General features: G+C 41.7%; 2 protein-coding genes across 6 annotated transcripts in view; one reads left to right on the top strand and one right to left on the bottom strand.

The window, feature by feature from the left end:
• LOC309527998 (uncharacterized protein) overlaps positions 1-21,401 on the bottom strand; it is an 86,546-nt gene that overhangs the window by 2,763 nt on the left and 62,382 nt on the right. The window contains exons 4-5 of one of the 2 annotated variants that reach the window (XR_014217451.1): positions 21,061-21,137; positions 20,499-20,831 (exon numbers count right to left, since the gene is read on the bottom strand). Coding sequence is in view for 1 of the 2 variants with exons in the window: in XM_082215129.1 (XP_082071255.1) it covers positions 21,061-21,137 (77 nt within the window). In the remaining variant the exon portion in view is untranslated. Of the gene's footprint in view, positions 1-20,498; positions 20,832-21,060; positions 21,138-21,401 lie in introns of those variants that run through there. The other variant, XM_082215129.1, reaches the window with a different exon arrangement.
• Positions 1-21,401, top strand: part of CHRM3 (cholinergic receptor muscarinic 3) — a 248,872-nt gene that overhangs the window by 192,417 nt on the left and 35,054 nt on the right. The window lies entirely within an intron of this gene.

Genomic DNA, 21,401 nt, shown 5'->3' with positions numbered 1-21,401 from the left:
GCTCTGCACTAACAATCTAATGGAAGGTGTATACCTTAAGGCTTATGCTTAAAATCATTGTGACAGATCCATGCATAACTGTGAACAGGAACGTGACTCAGTAATAGCAGTGTGAACTTGTGTATTGAATTTTCATACCAATGAGATGCTCTTTAAAAGGCAATGGCCATACATATATAATCATTTTTTAAAAAAATTATGTGTTTGTAGGTTTTTCTCCTCCACACATGAAAATTTTGGACAGGGAACAATATTTGAACCAGATAAAATTATAAAGTACCTGTAGGATGCAACATTTTGCAGTAAGCTACACTGAACACAATGGGACTTATTTCTGAATAAAGATACGTAGGATTGCACTGCACACTATCAGCTGGTTTCATGTAACTTGGTGCAAATACACAGGTTTGTAGAGGGGAGACAGTTGTCACTGCTCTCCTTTCCAATTTATTCTGCTGCTGTGCTGCTCTGAGCTAAGCCATGGTTTGGCTTATTACATCATCTGAACTTGGACTTATTGTTTTACTCCTCCAGAACAAACTTTGGTAACACCTCATGGTTTGCCTGATTGTTCTGTGGTATTATGGCAGTGGACAAAGCTGTATTTTAACTTTTTTAAAATATTTTTTTAAAATGGTTTGTCTGGGTGAGTCCAGGTTTGAATAACACACTGACCCAAACCATGGCTTAGCTCACAGCAGTGCAGGAGGAGCAAAGCAACCGTGATCTTCTCTCTAGGAGACCACAAAGTTGCACATCATTTGTTTTAGCATTAGGTGTGTCCCAACTCTACATATTTGGCAGGCAACCTAGGATGTAGTTGCCAAGGTCCGGATTCCTTGAAAATGTTATTTTGTTTGGAAGCTTGACCATTGTTTTAGTATTTTAAAGTATAATTGTTAAAGCTGAGATATTTCCTAATATTTCAATTTGATGTTATTTAATTTGTTCAAATTAGCCTCCATTTTTAAATGATCACTTGCTGTGTTGTAACTTACACATGACTCTGCTATATAAATAATTTCTTGATCTCTCATCATAAAATTTATTACTTAACTGGAAGATGACACTGTTATGCTAGGCATCTATGCTATATTTAGCAGCATATTGTCATAGTATCTGAATATACAACCATCTTGGGATGAAATATTTGAGTGCTTATATTTTCTTTTTTTACCTTGTCATTAACAGATTGTCATGGGCGGGAGAGCCTTGTTATTTGAATTTTAATTAAGTGGGTGAACTTTTTCTGTTTCATATGCCATTTTAAAATTGTGAACCAAGGTCATCCCACTTCAGTTACATAAATGGAGGAAGCTAGTTAGGACCCTTTCAAGGAGAATTACATCTTTAATCTTACTGTGACCTGCAGAAGCTGTAGGAAGGATTTGCACAGCAGGCATGCACAATCTCTCTTTTGTCAAGTAGGAAATACCACAACAGCAAGACTGTCATGTAAGGTGTATTTCTCATATGTATTCGACGCAGATCTGTCTCTGTATCCACATGTTTTCAGCAGTATATGAGACTGCATAGGTCTTTTTTCTTTTAATTGTAATTTGTGTTCACAAGCTGATGGTATATACCGTATTTTTCGCTCTATAACACGCACCTGACCATAACACGCACGTAGTTTTTAGAGGAGGAAAATCCGTAGGCATGCTACCCGTAGGCGTTTCCTCCATAACACGCACAGACATTTCCCCTTACTTTCTAGGAGGAAAAAAGTGAGTGTTATGGTGCAAAAAATACGGTATATTTGTGGACCCAGGCCCAGAACTCTTGAAGTATACCTCAAGTCTCATCATAAATATTGGTGTCTGCCAGCGACCACATTGTATGTTTGAAGGAGGCCAACAACACTTTCAGGTCCTTTAATCCCCTGAATTATCCTAAGGTGGTGGTGAGGAGCAAGTGCTCCAGCAGTAATGGGGGCCAAACAAGTGTAGAAGGCCCTGCCTGGGGCCATTACCAAACAGACAAAGTTAAGGTGCCCCATGAGGGACTGCACCTTGTGTAAGGTGGCCTTCCTTTGTAATAGCAGCTGTGATCTCTGAGGCCCCTGGGCTTAGACTCAGGGAAGCAGGAGTTCTGAGCTTCAGTGTCCAGATTGATGTTGAGGTAAGGCAATTTAGAGGAAGGGCCCTCGGTCTTACCCGCTGCCAATGGGATGCCAAATTCTGTCACTAATGAGTCAAAAGATGCTAGGAGGGAGTGAAGCTGTGGGCCCCATCATTGGAGAACCGTCCAAATAATGAGTTACCTGGTGCACTCCTTACCTGTTCTTCAGTGCCGTTCCAGAAGTGCTAGAGGTTTTGAAGGCTGCATACACAAAGGAGCAGTCCATGTGTGTGGCCTTATTGATATATGAGTAGCCATTGTATTTGAAGCCCAGAAAGGTGAAATCTTCTGGGTATACAGGAAGTAGACAAAAGGAACTCTGCCTTGAGGGCACCAGGGCATCTGCCCTTAACTTTCCTGCATAGTCAGAGGAGGCATACCACCCTGAGCATAGTGTGTGGAGGATAGCATTGTTTACCAATATCCCTTTAAGACAGAACAGATGGTGAATTAACCGGTACTTGCCCGGGCCTTCTAGGACACAGTGTCCAAAGGAAACACCTGGAGTTTCTTTAAGGGTGGGGCAGCAAATAGACCAGCTATCCTGCCTGCAATCTTCTCTTTCTCATTTTCTTCTTGTGGCGATTTTTGGGTGCTCGCTGACGGATTTCTGGTTAAGTGACCTGCTGATCTGGATAAATATGAAGGAATGAATATAGGGCCCCTAGTTTGATCAAGGATGGGCCTAAGGAGCACAATGTTTCATTTTTAGGTTCTGTTTCTGGCAATAGGTGTGTACAAACCAGTATTCTTACATGAGGCCCTGGGGCCAAAGCCCTGGGAACTAAGGAAGGGAAGGTGGGTCTTATTGCAGGAAGTGTGGGGTGAGGCCTGAGGCAACAGGCACAGCCATGAATGAACCTGTATTGTGCCCTGTTGCAAGCTCCTTGATTATATGTGCAACACACCTTGCGGAAGGGATTGCTGCTGTGGGCAGGCTTGGCCAATTTAGCTGGTTTGGGCTTCTTCTCTACTACTTCTAGCTACGTCAGTGTCTTTCAAGTCGCATCTGGAGCAAGAGTTATTAGAAGCCCTCTTGTGGAACCTGATGTCACACTCCATGGCAGCCATATTGCCTGTCATGGCTTGCAATTTCAAGAGGACACATGGGTAATTCAAAAGGTGACAGCCCCTCTCTGGGTATGCTGCGGCAATCATACCCAGATACTTTGAGAAGGTGGCCAGCCAATGTGTAAAGAGTGCTCAACATGTGTCCTTTTCCCCTTCTTTGTATTTTCTCCCTTTCCCTTCTCCAGCTCTGGGGGCATCAGAGGCACCGTTTTCCTGGTAATACACTAATATACTGCTTTCCTGGTCCAAAGTGAAATATTGCGAGGTGGTTAGTTCTAAAATTTATCTCACAGAGCAGGTGTTGATAATTCACAGGACCAGCCTTACTATTGTGCAGTGTGAGGAGGCTACCACTGACAGGGGATGCTGAGGAATGGGAAGCAATGGCCAAGTGCTGGAGCTGTGTGTACCATATGCCCTGCCCTGCATCCGCACCGTGCTCATTCAGGTGCTGTGAAGGCCAGTGCCAATGTTGAAGTAAGACTCAGTTGATAGTAGAGGAGATGCTGTGTTGCCCTTTGTCTTGGACTGGCACTCACCTTCATCATGATTGAAAATATCCTTCAGTCTGTTCTCATTTTGTTTGTAATAGTGCAAATCTATGCATGTCTAGTAAGGAATTACTCTGAGATAAATATTTATACATTTGCAGCCTCATGTCAAAATCATAATTTGACCCAGATAAGCACAAAACAAAAGAAAAAAAGGAATACAGTGGTACCTTGGGTTACAGACGCTTCGTGTTACAGACGCTTCAGATTACAGACTCCTCTAACCCAGAAATAGTACCTTGGGTTAAGAACTTTGCTTCAGGATGAGAACAGAAATCGCGTGGCAGCGCGGCAGCGGGAGGCCCCATTAGCTAAAGTGGTACCTCAGGTTAAGAACAGTTTCAGGTTAAGAATGGACCTCCAGAACAAATTAAGTTCTTAACTCGAGGTACCACTGTATTGGAATTGCATAGTAGTTGTATGAAGATCCCATGACAGATGGTAAATCACCAAAGAAGCTTCTAAATGTGTTGCAAAATTGTTCTTGGATGATCCTGTAGCACACATTTAATAATGGGTGTCTTTTGTTGTGATGCAGATTTAGTACTCTCTAACAATATTCCATGATGAAGTAATGGAAATGCTGGAAGTTATATTTGCCAGATCAAATAACCTCTCTTCTACCGATAAGCATGACCAACTACTTATTTTAAAATAATATGTGCAAGCACTTGTTTGTTGTATAAACATCTAGTGTTGGCATTCTCATGATGAGATGAGTCACCACTCCATGTTGCTGATGTACCAACTGGATGGCAGAATTAGTCAACTATATTGTTTCTTCATCTTCTCTAGCCATTCCCAGAATTCAGAGTTCTGTCTTGTTTTTACATTCCTTAAATGTCTTCATAACTGCTTTGTAAGGATACTTGATTCCTGAGTGAATGTAAGCCAGATAATTATATATAGCCAGTAAAACTACTCTGTTGTTTTACAAAAGCAGGGTTGGATGAATATTCCAGTTACCAAATGTTCTGTTCAGGTATAATTGCAGTGTTATTCTATACAGATTTTCTCAGAAGTATGTCCTGTGTTCAACAGGACTTAACTTCTAGGTAAGTGTGTATGAGATTGAAGTCTATACACACTTAGACTGGGAGTAAAACAGATTTAACTCAGTGGAATTTACTTCTGGGTAGGCAAGCATAAGATTGCACTGATGATTTTTAAGCAAACAGGAAAACATTTTTATTCTACCTGCTTTCCGTGGTTTTCAATTTGACATTGTACATATTTACTTTGTTTTCATTATAATGTTCCATTTCAATTTTATTCCTGTCTAGAGTGATTTTTTTGTATTTTCCCTTTTTATAAAATGTCCTGAAGGTGCATATTAGGGCCAAAGGCTGTAGAAAAATTTAAAATAATTTGGCTTATTATACCAATATATGTTCGCCCAAAGCAAGTCAGTGTGAGTGTTCTTAAAAGGCAAATAAGAATAAGGATGTTTGTTTGAAGTCCCTTAAATAGAACTTTAGTTTCATTCATTTCAGCCTGAAAAGGCAAATGTGTATTGAATTAGGTACAAACCTAGGAAGTTTCGAAGAAATTGATCTGCCTATTGTTCAAACCAATTTTCTGCTGCTTTTCTCCTCAGTAAATTGAGTAGGCAGTAATTCTCTCATCATTTCTGATATTTTATTTATTTGAGAAATGTCAAAATTTCCCTTTTGATCTATCTGCTTCACCACCCAGGCTATTCATCCCCCAATTCCTTCAGCTTAATCTAATCATTAATCAATTTCTTCCAGTCCCCCCCCCCCCAACACACCTTTCTTTCTACCTGATTTCCATTCCATCCTTGCCAGGACTGGCCACAGGACTGGGCAATAACGGCTTTGCAACATTGTAATATACTGCCAGCTAAACATTGTGATATGGCAATATATCACGATTTCGGAAAGGAGGTGGGAAGGAAGAAGGCAGTTGCCGGCCACCGTGTGCAGTTTCTGCCTCTTCCAAAGCACCTCCTTCTCCAGATCCCACCATTGCTCATGTCAAGGTAGCGGTGGATGAGGCCAGCATACAAACGCTCCTCCTGGGCAAAAATCATTGGCTGGAGTGTCATTCTTGCTGTTGGGGGAATTGCTTCCCTTGAAGTGCAGGGTATGGAGTCAGGGAGTGGAAGGGAAGCATACTTCACACCACTGGTCTTTTCCATCAACAGTGTGTGGAGGGCAACAATAGTGTCGGATCCAACAGCCCCAGAGGGCAGGCAAATCCTTCACACGGCCATCTAGAGCAGCACGAAGCAACCAAATAACACCCCCCCACACACACACACTTTGCAAATCTTCTGTCTTACAAGAAGCTGCAATCCTAACCCTGTTTACAGTAGGAAACATATAGAGCCCCCAGGTTCAGGAAGAGTCTACCTCTCAATACCAGGTGGGGGTGTATATGACATTTTCTTGTTTGCCTGAGGTGCCAAAATGCCTTAAGCTGGCTAGGCCAGAAGTTATTCGCCTTCCACTTCCCTGTGCTTTTAGGACACATATTATTTTAGAAGCAACAGTGACCAAGTATAGGTGATGAATATTGTTATTTCCCTATAAACCTGCATTTCAATGATTGCTGGATTTTTAACTGGTGCCTGGCTTGCTCAGTAACATATTTATTATTAATTTTTGTCCATATTAAAAACTCAAAGTTGTGGGAGGGAAATTCCAGAGCTGAGCCTGTCGTCCACCTCAGGAGTTTTCCAACCACCCTCGGCTCCCCAATCCACTTGTCTCCAGATCTGGCTATAGGCAAGGTGCTTTTTTCTGTCAGACTCCATTCTGATTTGCAGAATTGCCACACACACTTCCAGCATAAATCTCCAGCACACACGCCGCACACCCACACCCCCCAGGCAGGTGGAGCTACTAATTCAGACAGTGTCAAGTCCTATTCCTGCTTTTTTCTTGCCTGATTAAAAATCGTTGGGTGCTTCCTTTACCAGGAGTGCGGGAAATACTGGGACATATTTGCTTTATGTTGTGTTTTATGTTATGCAATGTTAACTAAACAACCTCTTTTCTAGGGAGAGCATTGTGAGGGAAGACAGATGCCTTGAGAGAAGGGGAGGAGAATAATAAAAAAATGAAGGAGGGGAGAAACAACGAAGCAGAGCAGTTTTAGGGGTTATTAGAACAAGGGAGAATCAGCTTTGCCAGGAAACGGGAGACATATGGGCAAGAGACTTCTTTTCTTTTCTTTTCAAATGAGGGCACATGATGCTGTAAACTGGGATTGCATTCTCTTCTGTCTGGCTAGGTATCTGCTGAGAACAAATCCAAGTTACACACACAGAGAGAGCCAGTCAGAACTGTTCCTAACACTTAGCTGAACATTCCCTCCTGGTTGAACAGTTTAGGTAGGAGAGAAAAGAAGGATAGCATGGATATTTTCTTTTAAACCATCTCTTTTGTCTGAGGATCCGAAATGAATGATGTTGACAAACGGAAGCCTCCTCCTCTAATCCCTGCTTTTTAAAGGGGGCTTGATATAGCTGGACTAGCTCAGTGTGTGTGTGTGTGTGTGTGTGTGTGTGTGTGTGTTAGAGAGAGAGAGGGAGAGAGAGGGAGAGGGAGAGGGAGAGGCTATATGTAGTGACTTGAAACTATAGTGTAGTGCATAGTGTAGCTACAGAAGACAAGAGCCAGGCTTCAGGACTCACCAGATAATTCTACTGGGTAGCTGTAGTAGTGCAGTTTAAGATTACTGTGCACGTTTATGAATGGGACATCCAAGCATAGATTTTTCTCTCACCTCTCTGGAGAGTGACGGGACTCTGAAAGTGCTTCTTCTCAAGGAGAAGCATTTGCAGATCCTCGCCACCAGAAGCTGAAGCAGGAAGCCACCCCCACCGAGGCCCGGAGAGGGGCAGCTGCTAGAGGAGGAGAAGCAGTCTATTGGCAGTAAGCCTCAGCAGCTGTGGCAGTGGTCTCAGCGGCATAACCTGCTGCTTCTGAATTCTGCCAGCTGAGGCAGTTGCCTCATGGCGTGTCATGGGTGGGCTGGCCCTGCTCCTTGCAAGTTTGCAGGTTTCAATACTGGAGTTAAAGGAACTTTTTATTTTTGTCTACAAAGATCAATCTGGTTAGAGTGAAAAATGTGTATTTTAATAGTCGCCCCCATGCTTTTTGATGCATAGTCATTAATAACAGCTGAAGTTGTTATATCATACACGTATGCAAGATGTAACTTCATTCTACTGACCTAGTTCCTAATGCTGTTTATACACATCCCCAAATCAGCTGCAGTGTGTTCAGTAAAGCCAAGGATTAGCAGAGCAAGAGAGTTGAATTGTAAGGATCGAGATGCATGGCTAGAGTTATTTTGGGAAATCTGTATGGTGCCTTTTACACTATGCTTGACTCCAGCTAAAGCTTTTAATCCCCCATTTGTATTAGCACCAGACTCTCACACAGTTGGGAGAAATTCACATTTCACTTGAAAGGTGGCTGCAACTTATTTCCAATATTCCTGGGTGAAATTTATGAGAAGTTCCTCTTTCTCTAATGAGCATGACCCACTGGACACAGTGTGGGACAAAGTTCCAAAAGAAGGGCATATATAGCTATAAAAATGAATTTAAATATGATTAAAGTGCTTCATGGGGCAATTCATACAATCCATATTTTTGTGGTTGGCATAAGGCAGCTGGCATGCAGATGGATAGACATGCTGCCAGCATCTGAAAGAATCATTTTCCTGGGTTATTTGCAGTTCTATCACTTACAAATCCTGATCAGAAAATAGTGGTGACTATTCGAAAGATTCACTGTGCTTTTCATGAATCTGCTTATAAGATATGAACAAGTATTACGAACTCTTCACATCTCTATTCTCATTAAACCTCCACTTCTTTGTATCAAGCTGTCGGCAACAGCAAAAGGCAAGCATGAGCCAGACCATCTGTATTACCTTATTTTAGCTTTTTCTTGCACCAAACTCTCCGTTACTGCAAGCAAAATGTATGTGCACGCCAAGAATGGCAATTTAAATCTCATATTGCTATGTGAATGCTGCAGAACCACTCCTGCACCCCCTAGGAACGTCGGGAGAGAGAGAGAGGACCCGGGGGTGGGGATGTGACTGCTGCACTGTGAGCCCAAGAAAAATAATTCTTTGAGTCTCAGGGTAGGGCCTGGAGGGAGAAAGGAGGGCAAGACAGGAAAAAGGAAATGGAGGGAACCAAATTGGATGATGTGCAGGAAGTTGAAGGAGAGAAGCCCTCTGCAAGCAGTCAGTTCTGATTGTCTTAATGGAGTGGTGCTGGAGATATAGAAGGTTGGGTGGGGGAGCAGAGACAGCAATAAAGACTCCCCTTGGTTGTCTTATATTGTAACCTAATTTGTGTGCATCTTTCATTACAGATGTAAACAGCGTATCAACTAACAATTTGCTTTTGAAGCTTGTTAAAGAAATGGAGCATGTTTTCCACTATAAGGCTTCCATAATATTGTTACAAGCCACCCCAATCTCTATAGCAGTGTGAGATTGCAGAGGTCCGAGGCGAGCTAACCCAGGGGCTGTGCTTCCTTTTGGAAAAATGAGGCACAGCGGAGACTTTGGTGTCTTTATGATATATGGATTATTTACACATATATGCAACCTGATGCCTAGCTAGAGGGGGATTCGGAGCATCACGTTGAAAGAGATTTGTGTTTCTCCCCTCATTGCAGCCTTGCAACTCAGCAGCAAAGCAGCCATCTCTAATTCCTAACTTCCTCCTGTCAGCTGGCATCACACTGGTCCCTCCCCCCTTAAGCTTTCATTGTCGTTGCTTTTCTAATGCAAAGGCAACACTCCTTTGATGTGCTAATGACTCATTATCCCCAGGCCATCACCTCAAAGGAAATTAGGCTGAGTTAATTAACTTTTACACTTGTCTTACACTTGTTGATTCCATGGACTTAAGGATGGCTGGCACCCTGCTCAGCACACAGGGTCTGACAAATAGCCTTCACACATGCTTTGAATAGGTTACATGACCTATTACACACATGTGTGAAAACAGGATATCAGACCCATGTCTGGGTCTAGTTAAATTATGACATTTATTGAACCCAGCCATTTAGCACCCACAGCCCTATAACAATATGGACAAATCTGCTGTGATTCAGTTCACCTCTTACACTCACTGACATGGGGACAGGTGATTCCCCTACTACACAATTAACAAAAGGGGCAGGCAGGGTTTGCAGTAAGGGAAGTATTATTTGAGACAGGGACTTAAGAATCTCATTGCATAGACCATTTATAGCATTCTAAGAAACTGCAGAATACCTTTTTCAAATCAGATCAAATCTCCCAGAAGATGATTCAAACCGTATATAGTGGCATTATGTCATAGTCATCAAAGGGTTGAAATTGAGGATTATTTAATTTACAGGGTGAAAGGCAAGATGATGGTGTTCAAATCAAATGGTAACAGCTGAGTTACTTTCTGAATCTATTCCAGTTCTATTTAACCTTTGTATGATGGAAGGTTGGCCATCTTTGAAAGGAAATAGATCTAAATTGGGTGGAGGGGTGTTCCCTTTGAAACTTCCTCTGTGGATTTGTTTGAAGCTGAAATTAAGTGAAAACATCTAATTCTCTTTGATTGTGATTTTAAAAATGAGAACAATTAGGGTTAAGATTGCACCGTAGTATGGATAGATACTTGAGGATAATGTAGAGGATAGTCTTTATTATAATCTTTGCTGTTTCCATTTATTTGTGACACTAAGCCTCCATTCTATATTTTTGCTGCTGAAGTTGGAAATTTTATATTTTCTATATCGGAAAGGGCTTTAGCTATGCACAATAAAGCTGACTGACTTACTGTTGTAATGCCAGGAAACTTTAATGATTATTACCGAAGTCAAGCGTGGAGCTAGCTTTACTAAGCAGACTCTGAGCACTTGTTAGCAGGGATGTGCAAATTCCCTTTGGTTCACTCTGCAAATAAATTAGGCTTTGAGTGTTCCAATCAAATTTCTCAAACACTTCAGAGGTGTTTCCCCTGTCTGCTATCCAACCCACTCTTTTCCCAAGGCACAAAAAGAGGGGGAAAGCATGGAGCAGACATCCTGCAACTCTTCTTCACCGTAAATGAGAGCCCTGTTTCATAGAATTATAGAATTGCAGAGTTGGAAGGGACTCCAAGGGTCATCTAGTCCAATCTCCCGCAATGCTGGAATCACAGCCAAAGAACCCCCAACATGTAGCTCTCCAATCTTTAGCCAGCAAAGTATGTTTTTAGTACCTAAGTTCAGGACGATATTCGGACATTATCACTGTGCCTTGGCGTGTATGGAACCTAGGAATCAACTTTGTTATTTGAATTTTTATGTTGTACCGTTGTATCCCAGCATCTTTTTAACCTTTAGGCGGCAAGATTATTCATCATTACTCTCAGAAATGTCTGCAACTTTATTATTGAGTTACAAAAGGATTGATGGCTCAAATTCCTTGACATTTCATTACAAATAATTGCATTTCTAAGTGCAGAATATTGTGTGCCTTGAAGGCTGGCTGTATTAGGAGAAGCCCAACACTTGGGTGCTTTTGGTAAATGACAACTAAAGTGAAGCAACAGCTGGGGTTTTGAGAAGGCACTGTTTTCCAATCCACCTTGCATTTATTGCACCTTGTATTTCCAAACTATCTTGTATATATATGCAGCACTGTTTCCATTCTGAGGTAATTTGTCTTCCACCCAAAACTATGCTATTAGTCTCACTGTGGCGAAATTACATAGCTTAATCAATTTATGTAAATTGTGTAAATGGTGTAAGTTATGTCATCTGTATGTCATTCCACCCCATTCACTTAAATGCAAAAGAAACAGTTCAAATGGTGGGGATGGGGTGTAATCAATCATATAATGTTTGCAGACTGAAAGCAACAGTGAATACAAATCATATTTGCTGGGTTGATTTCTGTTCCAGGTATGGAACAAATAAGCAAACACAGATACTTTCTGCTCCCATTTCTGTTTTTGGCAGAATTCTTTTACATCCCTAGTAGCAACCACAGTGAGTGGGATTCCAGTACACACAGTGAGGCTCCCTTTAAAGACTGGTCTGATATCTCCTGTATTGCAGAGGTGCTCCATGGGAAAGTGTTCCATGAATCCACCCCTTGACTCAAGGAAAAGGAGGATACTGAGGATGTTCTTACAATTCTGCTCAGCCAAGCATAGGACCAAGCATTAGGTATCATGCTCTCAAGAAAGAGGCATTGAGTCAGGGCTGGCTGTCCATGAGGTGGGCTGAGGTAGCTGCCTCTGGCAGAGAAGTGGTGCCAGCAGCAGCTTCCAGCAATATCTCACCAGAACTCGCTGCCATTGCTGCCACTGCCATGCAACCAAGGTAAGGGAGGCTAGAGCAGTGGCGCTTCAGGTGGCGAAACAGGATGAGCCGCTCCTGGTTAGAGTCCTCCACAGATACACAATTTCACATCTGTTGGTGTTGAAGAAAGGAGATGGTTTCCTTAGTATTGTCCCCCTCACTCTCATTCCCATCCTTATATGTGGTGAGATTTCTGAGCTGTTGCTCACGGGTCATGTACCATGTGGAGACAGTCTCCTCTTGGATATGGATGCTCTATAGACACAGAATTAATCAAGCATGCAGCATTAGTGCTATTTAGCTATGTCTCTCTCAGTGAATATTTCCCAAAAGACGATGGTTCTTGTTGTAAAAGTTTAATCTTGCAGCATGTATTTAGTGCCTGCCTTGTCATACACTATCCCTCAGCATACACTATGGAAGCTAAAACATTTGTTTGGCTTCTTTGGTCGCCCTCCTTTGCTCCTTACCTGAGGTTCTCGCAGCCTCCTTGCAATCTTGTAATTAGCTCCTGTGAAAACAGAGAGGCTTGGAACATATAGATAAATGGAGACAGGTTGCTGACTCATCCTGAAAGCCAGACTGGACAAATACTATTAGTTCTGAATAAATAATATCAAAAAGAGCATAGGAGGCAAAGGAGAGAGAGAAATCAAGGTAAATCTCCTGGTACAACCTATGATTGGCGGGGGGGGGGGGAGAAAGAGAGTGACGTTATTCTTCTCTGTATTGGAAATAAAATTATTTGCAAAGGAAGACTCAAAGGAAAAGATAAATTTGTTAAGCTCAAATTTGAAATTCTGCTTCCTTATATAAACAGTTTCTACACTATTGACCATGAGCTCTGTGTGGCTCTATTTTGGGGGACATAGAAGAATTTGTTGAAAATCTAAAAACAGAACTGTCTGCAAAATTTCAGAATGACTGTCTCCAAGGGTGGTGGGTGGGAGAGGTGACTTATGTCAAAGCAGAATGGCATGGAATCATATTGGAATACATCATTTAATTTACATTTGCTTTACTAACAGTCAAAATAAAAAAATTCCTTCCAGTAGCACCTTAAAGACCAACTAAGTTAGTTCTTGGTATGAGCTTTCGTGTGCATGCACACGGAAGCTCATACCAAGAACTAACTTAGTTGGTCTTTAAGGTGCTACTGGAAGGAATTTTTTTATTTTGACTATGGCAGACCAACACGGCTACCTATCTGTAACTTTACTAACAGTATTTGTCTTCATGTGCTACAAGTGTCCATTCAAGTATCTGTGGTATAATACAGATTCTGTATGCAAATATTAAAAAGCTGAATTGTATCCAGTGGTATGCTCAGCTGATGTCAAGGGTTCTGTCAGTGGAACATGGAGGGAAGCAATTGTGGGCTATTTCTCCTTCGCCTGGATTTGATTCTTAGGATTATAGAGGTAAGCTAAATTTCCAGCCACATCTCAGAGGTTTCTACACACACAGGTTGGGGATGCCTGCCTACCTCTCTCCTCATTGCCTCTTGCTTGCCACATGGAGAAAGAGGTAGAACTTCATCACAGTTTAAGGGCATATTCTAGCCAGACAGACGCACTCAGGGAATTTGTGGAGCATGGCCAGGGAGGTTGGGGAACCACATGTGATTCCTGCATCGCAGGGGGCTGACTAGGTGACCCCCAGGTTCACTTCCAACTCTGATTCTAGAGTGTGATCTTGGGATAGGAGGTGAGGTCAATGGAGGGCCCCGAGGGCCAGCTAGAGAGGTCTTGAAGTCTCAATTTGGCCCCTGACTCTGTGGTTCTCCATGCCCTGGGCTATGAACATGCTGAAAGCCAATTTACAGCCCCAGATGGCTACATTTAAGGGTTGTTGCTAAGCTGGGTGCTCCAGTCATTTATCTCCCTGCATAACATGTAGGTTGGCTCCAAGTTTGTGCTTGCATGTCCAAGGTCCATGTGAAGGATTAGGCTAAGCAGTTATTCGTTTTATTTTAAAATACAAATAGTTCATCAATTGATGTTCTAGCTTCAAACATTTTCCCTGATAATCTTTGCAGAGAGATCTCTTCCACATCGTAATATATTGCTTCTTATACTGTTCTGTAGCCTGGGCCAAGCATGAGGACATTAACTTTTCACTAAGCAATGGCTGCTGTGAATAATGACTTCAGCTCTCAATGTGTCCTTTTGTATGAGACAGGCAGGTATGGTGCCAGGTATGAGGTAATTGTAACCCAAAGGGAAACTACTGCAGTGAGTTATGGTATTATGAAGGGAAACCTGAAGGACTAAAAACAGATCTTCTGCAGCACTATGACAATTTTGTGTGTGTGTGTCTTCAAGAGATACATGAAAGTAAAAAAGGATGCCTGCTGAAATAGAGTTTCACAACATGGGATGGCCAACACTAAATGCCCAACCCCTAGTGGTGACCTATAGGACCTCTGTAACACAGGGAACAACTAGCAGTGCTCCTCTAGTTGATCTCAATGATCAGGCTGGGATATAAGAGCTCAGGTGTTCCTTAGGTTATATTGGTCCCAAGTTCTTCAGAGCTTTGTGTGTTAACACAAGAACCTTGAACCTGGCCTGAAAACATATGGGCAGCCCGTGCGTATGTTTTAGCCAAGATATCACATGTTATCATCCATCTATTCCCATCAACAGCTGAGCTGCTGCATATGTGGTCAAACAGGAGATAAATGTTAAAGCAGGCATCCCCAACCTTTGGCCCTCCAGATGTTTTGGACTACAATTCCCATCATCCCTGACCACTGGTCCTGTTAGCTAGGGATCATGGGAGTTGTAGGCCAAAACATCTGGAAGGCCGCAGGTTGGGGATGCCTCAGCAATTCAGACACCAAAAGCAAAACAGAATACTACAGGCTAGTGTCTGCCAAAATTCAAACTTTCCATATGAATAAAATCACCTGGGGAAAGAGGTCTCTATCATGACTGAACAATGAAGCTTATTACACAAAGGAATAATTTTATGCAGACACCCCAGTGCAGTGTCTTGGAAGATGAAAGTGAATTCATTTCCATTCTTTGCCCCACCCACCCAATCAAGGGGCCTAACACAAAAACCACAGGACTGATTTGCCTGTAATTTGGCATGCTTTTGATGTAGGGACATCTCTCTCCCTCTCATGTTTTCATGGTTAGAGATAGTGAGAGTTGTAGGGCACCAGGTTGTAGAGAGCTGTTGTTGCTCATATCAAGAACTTGATTATATCAAGGAATAACAGGTTTTATATAGCTCCACCCCGACCCTCTTTCACTTTTACAATCTTCTCTGTGAGGCAAAAGCAGTTAGAGTGGATAAGGATTTGCAACAGGCTGATCATAACCCAATTTATTATGATATAATATCTAAAAATCAGGTTTACAGGAAAATTGTGATACAGAAAGGGAGAATAAAGATAGGAAGGAGGAAATACTTTTCTCAAATAGTAAGCTTTTTACATGCTAACACTATTGATTTTTGTGCAGCAGTAATGGCATTAAAACATCCTTGAGTTTGACATTTGGCTACATTGTTTTTTACAGAAGTGCATCAGTGGAATTCAGATAGATAATCTGAAATGGAAGATGATTCTTCAATTGCAGTTTACCCTTCTGAGGAAACGTGCTGTGGGCTGTATTCTTCTAGTGGAAAATACAAATCATTTTCAATCACCATCAGTCTTCTGTGCACACAGACAAATATAATATAATTGTTCTGACTGACACAGAAAAACAGCCTTTTTAAAAGAGTGAGTGAGGCCCTTGAAAAAGAAATTGCTCCATAAAACATGTATTGATAATGTAGCCTGACAGGAAATTCCATGAAAAGCAACAGAGCAAATTAAGTAGTTGGATAACTATCTGAGAGGCTCTCCCATTTCTTTTGACGCTTATATTATAAAGATGGTGCCTCATGATTCCCACTTCACATCATTTATTTTAATCGTTTCTTAGGCCAATTACAACTGGCCATTTTAATCAACTGGATGTAGTAACGTTAACATAATTGTGGTTTCTAATGATATAAAACACACAGAATTGCATCAGAGCCACTGCTGCCCCATAGTTAGATAGACTTGGTTTTGGCAAAGCAGAGCTCAGTTGTGCCATGCCATCCAAGTCACACATGTGTGTGTGGCCTTGGGCAAGTTATCACATACCTATAAAATGGGATGCTGTGAGAGCAAGCAGCAGCAGCAGCAAGAAGAAGCGTGCCTCATATAGAAGAAAAGAACTGCCCCTCCTCTTCTGTTAGCCACTGCCTCCTGCTCCCACATCTGTTGTCATTCACTTCTCCCTTTGCTCTATGATTCATCTTTCCCCCCTCACCTATGGATATCTAATGTGACACATCAAGCAGTTCTATTAGGGGTGTTCAACAACCACCAGATTCAGTTCAGACCCCAATTCGGTGATTTGGATTTGAACGTCTGGGCTTGGGATTCAGACTTCAGAGCCTGCATGATTCGGCTTGTGATTTGAAACAAACTTCAATTTGGGGGGAAACAAAGCTTCCATTCACTATGGATATTATTATTTTTTTAAGGCTATAAAATTTTTTTTAAGGCTATAAAAATTTTCTTTCTGACAGGTGCATAAAACTTGTAGGCATTGTAGCCCTTGAGAGTGGAGTAAGCCTGCCACATGACAGGCAAATAAATGCAGGCATTTATGTACGAGGTAACTTTCTTTTTTAATATATTTTTCAAAGGAAACAAGCTATAGGGTGTTTTTTTGGCAGAGTGATATAAAGTGTGCAGGCACCCTTGCGCCATCAGAGGGGGTGAATTCTGCCAAATTTCATAAGGATAACTCCAGTGGTTTTCACCCAAGAGCAGTCTTTACAGTTTTGAAGTAAACAAAAAAAGAATATTCCCTCGTTATTTATAGGAAATTTGTCTGAAAGTAGGAAACCCAAACCTCTACCTGATTGGGGGCCTGAGCAGCCCTTTGCCCTGAGAGTTGGTGACGGTGAAAGATGCCAAATGCCCTTCAGCCTGGGAGATGCTTCTGACGGGTTGCCCATTTGGCTGCTCACCAGCCAGGGGGAAGCAGGCTTCTCTGGCAAGGACATTCCACCCAGGAGGACAGTGGCCAAAACCATTTTCCAGCCGCTGCACCCTACTCCTTTCCACACGTCACCTTCTTCAAGCCTTATTTTCTACCAGCAACATTACTGGTCTTCATTTCATTGGGGATCTGGATGAATAAATGGTGCCACCGTCACCCTCACACTTGATGTTATTCACTGTGCCTGTACTATAGGTGAATTTTTTCTAGCTCAGTTGGTAGAGCACGATGAGGCTCTTAATTTCAGAGTTGTGGGTTTTAGTTCCACATTGGACAAAAGATTCCTACAGATTACCCATGTGGTCCCTTCCAAATCTACAACTTTGTGATTTTTAGCTTATTCTCAGCTCTTGTTGACCCCAGGTACTCAACCCTACATTATAGAGTTCCAAGTGTCATAGAAACATTCAGACACTTCCATTTTGAAACATTTGGGAAAGCAATCATTCATCGTGCAGTATACTGCAACAGTAAGGATTAGATGCCAAAAGTCATACAGTTGCATGTTCAAAATGTAGGTGAAATGAATTAATTCAGTGGTCTGTGGCTCTACCCATGTACCTTAAACTTATTTTTTTTTAGATTTTGCATGCTGTTCCCATAAGCATGAATATTTGTTGTATTAATTTTGCTGAAATACAGTTTTGCTCAAGGCGTCAAGTACACTCATATTAGTGAGGATGATATATTTTTGTAGCAATCTTTAAAATATTATGTGGAGTTCTAACTAGGTGCATGCGCACAGATGCATACACACATACAGAGAGAGAGAGAGAGAGAGAGAGAGAGAGAGACCAAGTTTCAGAAGGCATTCATCATAAACCCTCACCAAGCCATGAGGGTCCAAATCTATCAACTAAATGACATTATATTGTAAACCGCCCTGTGATCTTCGGATTAAGGGTGTTATAAAAATGTAATAAGCAAAACAAAACAAAAAAATAAAATATTGACTGTGACTGAAGAAAACTCATTGGACACAACCAAGATACTGTTGAAAACACCTGTTGAAGTCAATGGGATAAATGTCTTAGTTGAGGTTGTTGTTTTTTTAGTGTGTGTCATTCCACTAATTTTTGAGAGAGATGTGTGCATTACTGTTGAAAATCATAGAATCATAGAATTGAAGGGACCCCGAGGGCCATCTAGTCCAATCCCCTGCAATGCAGGAATCTCAACTAAATCATCCATGACTGATGGCCATCTAACCTGTGCTTAAAAGCCTCCAAGGAAGGAGAGTCTCTCACCTCTTGTGGAAGTTTGTTTCACTGTCCAACAGCTCTTACTGCCAGAAAGTTATTCCTAATGTTTAGTCAGAATCTTCTTCCTTGGAATTCCATCCACACAGTAATGGACAAGGAAAGTTAATAAGCAAGCTGTTAATGTGCCAGCACAAAACAAGAGTTATGCTCACACCAATAACTCCATCTTATTTTTTAAGAGAAATTTCTCTTACATTGTTAATACGTTCCTATAGATCTGTTTCTGTGGAACTGACCTGTGGTCTAACTCTTCATATGGTTTGCTTCATCAACTAATAATTCTATAAAAATCTTCCCGGCATGACAAACAGCACTGCCTCAAAAGTACAGGACTCATATACTACAGATATGCATTCATCTATATTATATTTGACCATTAATAGTAGTAATGAATAATAGAATGATGGAGAATCATTAACTGCAACACTTTACTATTTGTTCTCTGGACCTATTCTGCAGTTCCAAATTTCATGAGAGTAACTTCACATCTTACAGTGTTCGTGTGATGGTTATAATTATTACTTGATAACTGGAACATCTGAAACTTCTGTCATTTATTTAGCTTTCTTACTCATATGTTGCTTTTTGACTGAATGGTCTTCATGGCATCTAATGACAGGTGGAATAAAGCACTTGCAATAATTAAAAATCATTACAATCAACAGCGATAAGCGTCAAGCAAGCACCATAACAAAAAATAGGTGGGCCGTGTAATGAGTCTGCATGGTTCATTGATGCTTAGCATGTAAGGCAGTTAGCCTTTTATGCCGAATGCTGATAAACCATGAACGGGGATTTTATCCATCATATGACAGCTGTGACTTTTAGTGAAGTCATTTTTATGGTAAAACACACACACAAAAGCCATCAGTTGGTGCTGTGCATTCAATCCCCACCCCCCACCCCAGGCAATCACTATGACATGGCAGAGAAATATATGGTAACTGTGGATGAAATGTGGTGGGGTTAAATGTCCAAAGTACTTCTAGTTTGTGTAGAATAACAAGTGAATACCACCCACTGTTCCTGTTTTGTTTGAAACAAAGAAAACAATCTGTTTTTGTGTCTCTCTATTAACAGATGTAGGAAGGGCTGGATTTGCAAATACAACAGTTATGACAGATCAGTTTATTGCCAATGGCATGGGAGAGTGGGGCTGTATGTGATGAAGCCACCAACATTTTGTTTTTGTTTTTCTCTTTTAACAGTCATTAAATACACACAAGCCCGTCTGATTTTGCCCTCCCAGAACACACCATTGCTAGAGGCATCAAAGCTGACATTAGTATTCTCTGTGAGACGGATTATTCTGTGTAGCTTTTATACTTACTGGAAGGCCATTACGTAGATGTCTGGGCTGTCATATTCAATTTTGCACAGAACCTTTATGTAAATGGGGGAGGGAATCAATATTTTTTACTATGACCATGAATAGAATGCATAAGCTGAAGTAGGCAATAAACGTAGTCTTTGAGAAAGACATATTGCAAGGGGAATGGGTCTTTCTTTTATTTTAGCATCAGCCTGCCATGCATGCTTCCAGTGTAATTACTATTTGTCATCCTCATCCTCATTAGTTTGCCAGACTTGAAGGAAGCTGTCATGCCTCTTTGAATAGTGGACAGTAATAGAAGGACATTGCTTCCCATACCAGTTTCCAGAATTGGTTGGCACTCTTGTTTTAAGCTAAATGGCTGGAAAATAAGGACTTTGTGAAGTGTTATTGATGTGAATAGAAACAATGGAGATGTGCTAGTTATATTTAACACTTGATCTTAAACCAACTTACATACACTTCATTTATTAGCTAACTATAATGTAAAACAGCCTTTTTAAACCTCCAGCCCCAAAGTGGAGAGAATAAATAAACTGCTCTAAAAGCGAACAACAGAGCAATGGCAAATGCCACTCCCTCAGCATATAGGGTAACATTATGGCCCATGGCAGCAGTGGCACCTCCAAGTCATGTAGACATGGAGGTAGCAGATGTAGTGACATAGAGGATATATCTCCAGGACAACCGCCTGCCCTGTGTACAGTGCAACACATACACAATGATACTGCTTCTGTGACACAGACAGCAGTGACACAGCTGGCACACTTCCTCAAGCATCCCTACAAGCAGGGGGTTCAAATCCCTTTATAAGCTCATTGCCCTATACTTAATCACAACACCCAACAGGGAAGAAGGAAAGGTAACAGAACATAGCACCCAAATACCTCCCTTGGCCAGAGGCTTACAGAGAGGATGCACAGGACTCCTTGGGACAAGTGTTGAAGATGCACTGTGTCAAAGAAAGAGTCTTTTGCCGGTCAGGAGCAAGGAGGAACCTGTGTGGAGCAAATAGGTTGGCAAACCTCCAGGGCTCATGGTTGTGGGCCTTCCTCATGATCTGCAAGGAACTGGGCATGGGGTAGGTCTCATAGCTGTTGGATAGTTGGCTGTGAAGAGCAAAGGGTGGAGACAGAGTGTAATAAGCCATGATCAGCAGCTGGGACACATAGTCCCTAGACCTGGATACACCATGGGTGTTTGTGAGGAAATCCACCGACCTTCATGCATGGAGCGCCTGGAACAAACTGCCACCTGACAATTTCCCCTACCAGTTTGTTCCAGGCTCTCCATGCATGAAGGTCGGTGGAGGACTGTAGTCTCTGAGGCCATACTCACCTCTTTCCCTGTAAGGGCTGTAGTGGAACTCTGGGTGCACAGTGGCTGTTTGTTCTCCATGCATGTGCTCTGTGATCCTGCAAGGAAAAAGTGTTCTTCAGTGCGTGGCCAGCAGTGGCAATGGCCTTCACCAAAAGAGAACTTGCATGCATGTGAGAGTCAGTGCTTACCCAGTGCGAGAGACACTACTCTCTTACACTGTGTTAATAGCAAGACAGGACTCTAATAAAATAATAATAATAATAATAATGATAATAATAATAGTAGTAGTAGTAGTAGTAGAACAAACAGGGTGTGATGATAATATACATAATCCATATATAGGAATAAATCACTCTTGA

The sequence above is a fragment of the Podarcis vaucheri genome (genome assembly GCF_965113315.1).
Source record: "Podarcis vaucheri genome assembly, chromosome: 3".
Classification (NCBI taxonomy): Eukaryota; Metazoa; Chordata; class Lepidosauria; order Squamata; family Lacertidae; genus Podarcis; species Podarcis vaucheri.
Note: the sequence above shows the minus strand (reverse complement) of the source record. Positions and strands in the feature narration are given on the sequence as shown.